Genomic DNA, 7138 nt, shown 5'->3' with positions numbered 1-7138 from the left:
GCCCGACTATACATTCATACTTGTTTTGTATAAGAAGTTTTAAATTTTCTTGTGGCACTTTATTGTGTTTCAAGATCCATTGACATGTCATCGCTTTTTGTCTAACCTTATACAGGTATTTGAAGGTTAACTTTAAGAACCCATGCTCTACGATAAACTAATGATTTAAGAGTCACAAAGTAAAATCTGTAAAGCCGCTTTACAGTGGGGTAAACCCCGATAGAAAACTACCGAAATTAATACAATTCGTTGTAGAAAGCGATCTTATAACGTTTGTTAACATTAAGTAAACAATTTAAATAATACCAAGTTCTCCTTTTGACAACCAGCGTTGTAATTTTGACAACACATTTCGATTACGCTCTTTGTCATTTTGGCAAAGTTCAGTTTGCCAATATAGCGTTGTCACTTTGGCAACGCATTACAATAGTTTTGTTGTTCTTTTGACAACTATTCGCACATACTTCAACAACGGATGTTATTGAGACAACGGGCTGACACTTTGGTGTCAATTTTGTATGAGGAGTGTATATTTTAAAACGTTTTTTCCCTATGTGTTAATATCAGGTATATTAATGACATTTAAGGCCACAGTGTACAACACGTTATTTCGCTCTAAAGTTCAAGTGACTTTTAGGGAAGCGTTACAAAACAACCTTTTCTAGGAGAATCCATTATTATGAGTGTCAGTGTCCGAGGATATTATTATCTTTTTAAAAAGTTTCACAATATCCAGTACCGCCAAGAATCCACATTCTATGATACTGGTAACAGAAGCCAGTCGATTACAAATGGTTGCGATCTTAAGTACAGACAAATGTTGCAATTAGTTCTACGAATTTGGGATACAAAATACGACAGAACTCCAGTGAATCCATACAACCTACAGACACTGAAAAGTAATTTCGGCCTCTTCTTAACATGATTCAATATAAATCTTGAAGCATAGGTTCACACAGTTTTGGCCAGATAAAAGTGGTCTTAGTAATAAGAAGATCAGTTGAAATAAAGATTATCTATCTTACATGATTGTAAAAAATCCGAAGCTCTAGTTCTAATTACAGCGGATCTAACATTGCATTTATTTGTCCAGAACATCAAGACCCTTTAAATTACTTAATAATTAAACCACCTATAAATATATAGATGGAATAAAGCAGATCTTGGTTAAGTGAATCATTAATATTTTAAATCATTCAATGAAATAAATATAGATCTGAAATATTATTGTCATCTACAAAAGAGTCGTTCGAGATTGTTAAAGAAGATCATTAGGAAATGCAAGACATAGAGTGGAAGTAAGAACGGAGCTTTGTGGTAATCCTTGATAGAATATCGATAAGAAACTATCTTTAACAATAGTGACTATTTAGATGGGTTTATTTTCATATATTTAGAACGCTTCCTTTATAGTTAAGTGACTCTAGTTGTAGCAGTTCACTTTGAACACAGTAAGCTTTTCAAAAGAAGTGCTTAGTATGGGATCCATATATCATGTCATCGTTCAGAAACATTTTAAGGAAATTATGTTAAAAAACGTCTGTCACTTATTCCAGATTTGCGATTGATATATCAATGTGTAACTATGATAACTTATTAGTGAAACTTCGACAACTTTTCTAAAAAATCTCTCTCTAAGTGACTCCACAACTTTCTCAAGAATATCGTATTCGTACAATACCGTTTAGATCCCCCAAAACTGTAGTCGAAGTCCCAAAACATATTTAATTTAGCAGAAAATAAAATTTTTCGAAAAAATCTTAATTTCTCTTGGCTGCTGATCAAATTTTTTATTTTTATATCTTTAGGAGTTGTTATAGTTTTTAAACTTCTCGGTGGATCAGTGACTACTGGCGGTGGTCTCTTTTTAACCATAAATTGAACGAAAAACGACTCACCAACATAGTTTTGTGATCTCTAAGGAAAGATAGGCAGATGACAGTTATATTTTAAGTCAAATACTGAATTGTCTATTCACTGCTCCGTTGCTTAACTTGGGAGACGCTTAGAGACGTAATCGGTAGACTTGAGTTCATCAAATACAGTTGAATTCAACGAATCTATCAAATACAGGGCCACAAGATTTAGAGCTTACTTACTCCCAGAAGAAAAATCTTAACTGATCGATTCCAGTACGAAACTTTGACTTGTGGGTTTTCGGTGCTAGTCTTACTAAATATGTTGGATTCTCTGGTCAGATCTCGAATCCAAGCACCTCTATACCCAAGTATTACAATAACATCAAGGTGAGTGCAATTCACCAAGACAATTTACCCAGAAAGGAATCAGATTAAATCTAGCCGCAAATCTAACTTGGGTTTTTTTTGTTGGGGTGGTGGGGGGGGTGTGTCAGAGTTGGAACTTTTTCTTTCACTTTTTTATACCCTACACCACTTTAGTGGGGAGGGTATATTGGGTTTGTGCTGATGTTTGTAACGCACAATAATATTGATCCTATATCCACCTTTAAATTTACCAATCGGCTCGGAATCATTTTCTAAGTAGATTTAGCTATGTCCGTCTATCTGTCCGTCCGTCAGTCTGTACGTCTATTTGTCCGTTCATGTAAACCTTGTAATCAAACTACAGGTACATGATCTTCTATTGTCCCAGGGAAGAAGAATATTGCAATAGTCAAGATCGGTCCATTATTTCACCTAGCCGCCATAAAACTGAACCCCGAATAGGGCTTGTAAACCTTGTAATCAAACTACAGGAGATGCAAATAGTTAAATTTGCATCTCCTGTAGGGCTTGTAAACCTTGTTATCAAACTACAGGAGATAATTCAATGAAATTTGACATATGATATTCTATGGTACCATAGACGAAGCCTATTGAAATTGATTAACATCGGTCCATTATTTCAACTAGCCCCCAAACAACTGAACCCGCCGAATGGGTCTTTTAAGTTCATAATTATGTTTAATATACCCGTATGCCGATAAAAAGTTGAAAAAACAAGTTCTATACTATTTTTGATGACCCTAATGAACTCTGTAATTATAGGGCCTCATTTGACCCTAGCCCCTATAAAAAGCTCCCTTCAAAATTTGACTTAAATGTTATTTTTATATTTTGTATAAAATCTGTAGATCCGCTCCTGATCAAATGGATTATAGTCCTGTTTAATGGCGTAATGCGGGGAATTATGGTACTTTTTTCCATTTTTCAAATAGTACTTTTTTAGAACATTTTATAGGTCAATGAATCTTAAGACCTTATTCTTCTATATGCTAGAGCAAGTGTGAACAAAGTCAGCAAAAATTTTGAAGATTTAAAACAGACACATACACATGTATAAATTACATAAATTACTATTTCAAATTTCATGTATTTGTTTTTTTGCAGAAAATTTATTGAAAACTTAAGAAAAATAAGCAAAAAAAAAATCAAGTGTTAAAATTAAAATTAATGTGAAAGATAAAAAAACTTAAAAAGAAAAATTATAAAAGTGAAAAAAATAAATTTTTAAAACCAAAACATTAATGGAAATAAACAAAAAAATCAGCAGCGGCACAAAACTAAACTAAAAATCTATTTTTTTCTAATAAGAAAAGCAGAAAAAACCCCAAAGAGTTTATGAAATTAAACGAGTGTTAAGAAAATTTAAATCTTTAGCCAAAGTGTGAAATAAATTTACAAATTTTAATGGAAATATAAAATTTCTCACTAAAATAAAGACCACTACCACGTATGAGTGTTACACATAACGCTCAGTAACGTAATGAAGCGGCTTTTAATGTTTTAATGGTGTTTGATAATTAAAATACAATCAAAATTGATTTCAATTTGCTAAAAAATTGTTATCTTATCAAATAATTTATTTATATTTATGTTCCAAAAAAAAAAAAAAAAAAAACAGGCGTTTTCTTTATAATTTATGAATTTAAGTGTAACGTGTTATATGGGACAAGTGTTTAGTAACAAATTGCAATTAATAATCAAACTAATATGTTAAAAAAAGAAACTTTTATAAAGAAAAAGTTTCAAGAAATAAACTAAACTAAAATAAAAAATTAAAAAAAAATCTTCAAATCTTAAATAAAGTTTTAACAATTTCTTTTCGTATAAACAAAGAAGTTTTCTTAATTTCCCAATATCATAAATATTCTTTCAAAATGTTTCTTTTCATTAAAGTCAAACTAAAATTTCCTTTAAAGTCTTTATGATATTTAATTAAATTGTGTCTAAATTTTCTCTCAGTGTAATTGATAATTTATATTATTTACATATATCGAAAGGTTTCTTAAAATAAAAAAAATTGTAAATCCCAAAAATAAAAGTGATTAAGTGAAAAAAAATAATAAAATATTAAAAAAGAGCTGTTTTTTTAATTTACATAAATTTTTGTTTATTTATTTATTTATTTATTTATTATTTTGTTTAAAGAAAAAAACCACAGTGTTTTAATAATTTATTGCTAAAAAAAGTGTTAAAAGGCAGAAAAAAATAATAAATCTTCCTCCTCTAAGAAAAATCATATCTTGAAATATTTGTGAAAAAAATTAAGCGGCGGTAGAGAAAATCTCTACTTTTCCTCACTATAAATTAGAATTTAGCCGAATCACCAGCAGCAGTAGCTGAAAATAGCAACAATATGGATTGTGATTATTCGAAATTTTTATATAAACGTAAGTGAAAACTAAAAAAATAAACAATAGAATTTTCGTTAAAAAAACAATAGGTCCTACTAAGTTAAGTTAGGTTAGCAGTTCGTCCTTGCGATGTCCTTACTAGGATCCAGCATATTGCTCCCTTTGTGTTACCTGAAACGAAAAATAAACGGTCTGCGTATTAGTATACTTCGACCAAATTACTCTGGTTTTCTAAACCAAACCTGTTTGTCGCACGAATATAGGAATCTATCTTTCGGATGAGGATCTCCGATAGATTCGCTAGGTCATGTAAAATTAGCTACCTAGCAGATCCATTCTACGGAGGGACAAAAACAAATCCCGCTCCTACAGAAGTCATTGCCGGTTAAGTTCAGTCTTCTTGATTGGAGCCCGAAAGGTCTATAGTCTAGTCTATAGTCTAGTCTATAGTCTAGTCTATAGTCTAGTCTATAGTCTAGTCTATAGTCTAGTCTATAGTCTAGTCTATAGTCTAGTCTATAGTCTAGTCTATAGTCTAGTCTATAGTCTAGTCTATAGTCTAGTCTATAGTCTAGTCTATAGTCTAGTCTATAGTCTAGTCTATAGTCTAGTCTATAGTCTAGTCTATAGTCTAGTCTATAGTCTAGTCTATAGTCTAGTCTATGGTCTTATCTATACTCTAGTCTGTAGTCTTTAGTAAAACTCGCATTATCATATGTGGAAACCCGCTCGATAAGGACTTACAAACAAGTAATTCTGCTTACAAAACTCATTTTCAAACGGACTTCATATTTTTTACTTGCTTTAATGAAAAAATTGTATATGTAAAATTACATTAATATTTTTTGCATATCCTTCTTCATAACGCAACCACACATCATATCTCATCAAAAATCCACGCTGTCATTCCCAGAAGTTCCGCAATGAGTCAATGTAGTCTTTTAAGAAATAGGAACTCAATCTATTTACTTGTACATTAGGTTCTTGTTATTAAACCCATTAAATGTTATATATTAGAGAATCAATTGTACCAAATTACAAACTCTTTAATGGGACATTCACCTCGAATTACAGGAAAAGATTGTTGCTCTTCAAAATATTCGTTTTAGCGCATGTTAAGAATTTCATTCGAATAAAACACTGAAGAAAATTACACAAATATACATAAAGATCTCAAATAAATTTTAGGAAACTAAAAAAAATAATTCTTAAAAAGATTTTAGTAAAAACACAAACCAAATGAAATGAATACATTAAAATGTCTTTAGCGCCTTTCAGTAGAATCTTTGATATTTAGGGAGAATAATTTCAACTCATATGCATATATTCTTAGCTAAACCGGTTTTTGCAATATTTATATTATTAAATATTTATATTTTTTTATTTCGTAAATGTGTATCTACGAAAGGAAGAGGAAATTGTTTTAAAATTTTAAGCAGATTTAAATAAAATACGACAAATTTTGTACAGAAATACGCGACAAAAGGCAAAAATATTTTAAATAAAATTAAAATTGACATGTTGATGAAAAAAAGTGAAAAGAGAAGATAAATGAATGATGATGGGTAAGGTTTAACGAACTTTGTATTTTGTGGTGATTCTTTGAATATAAAATCTTGGCTACAGTCTTTATTGTAGCAAAGAAGAAAAAAAGTTTAGAAAACTAGTTTTGTGTCACAAATGTTTTTAAAAATATATAAAACTATATTAGTAATAAATTTTGATCTAAGTATGTATATAATTTAGTGTCTACATCTAGTCCATAATCTATAGTCTAGTCAATAGCCTATTCTATAGTTCAGTCTATAGTCAAGTCTATAGTATAGTCTAGACCATAGTATAGTCTAGTCTATAGTACAGTCCAGTCTATAGTACAGTCTTGTCTATAGTCTAGCCAATAGTCTAGTCTGTAATCTAATCAATGATAGTCTAATCTATAGTCTAGCCCATAATCTAGTCTGTAGTCTAATCAATGATAGTCTAGTCTATAGTCTAGTCCATAGTCTAGTCTATAGACTAATCTATAGTCTAGTCTAAAGTCCAGTCTAAATTCTAGTCTATAGCCTAGTCTTTATTATAGTATATAGTCTAGTCTGTAGTCTGATAGTTTATAGTCTAGTCTATAACTAGTCTATAGTCTAGTCTATTGTCTAGCCTATAGTCTAGTCAATAGTCTAGTCTATAGTGTAGTCTATAGTCTAGTCTATAGTGTAGTCTATAGTCTAGTCTATAGTCTAGCCTATAGTCTAGCCTATAGTCTAGTCAATAGTCTAGTCTATAGTGTAGTCTATAGTCTAGTCTATAGTCTAGTCTATAGTTTAGTCTTTAGCTTAGTTTATAGCCTAATCAATAATAGTCTAGTCTATAGTATAATCAAAAGTCTAGTCTAAAGCCTAGTTTATAATATAGACTATAGTCTAATCTACAGTCTATTCTATAGTCTAGTTTATAGTCTAGTTTATAGTCTAGTTTATAGTCTAGTTTATAGTCTAGTTTATAGTCTAGTTTATAGTCTAGTCTATAGTCTAGTCTATAGTCTAG

The 7138-nt window shown here is 30.5% G+C and overlaps 1 protein-coding gene across 1 annotated transcript in view; it reads left to right on the top strand.

The window, feature by feature from the left end:
- Positions 1-4378: 4378 nt before the first annotated feature.
- LOC111682267 (protein scalloped) overlaps positions 4379-7138 on the top strand; it is a 215887-nt gene continuing 213127 nt past the window's right edge. Inside the window, exon 1 of the mRNA XM_046946982.1 lies at positions 4379-4633. Within this exon, the coding sequence (XP_046802938.1) occupies positions 4600-4633 (34 nt within the window). The 5' untranslated portion in view covers positions 4379-4599. The remainder of the gene's footprint in view (positions 4634-7138) is intronic.

This window comes from Lucilia cuprina, chromosome 3, assembly GCF_022045245.1.
Source record: "Lucilia cuprina isolate Lc7/37 chromosome 3, ASM2204524v1, whole genome shotgun sequence".
In the NCBI taxonomy this organism is placed as follows: Eukaryota; Metazoa; Arthropoda; class Insecta; order Diptera; family Calliphoridae; genus Lucilia; species Lucilia cuprina.
Note: the sequence above shows the minus strand (reverse complement) of the source record. Positions and strands in the feature narration are given on the sequence as shown.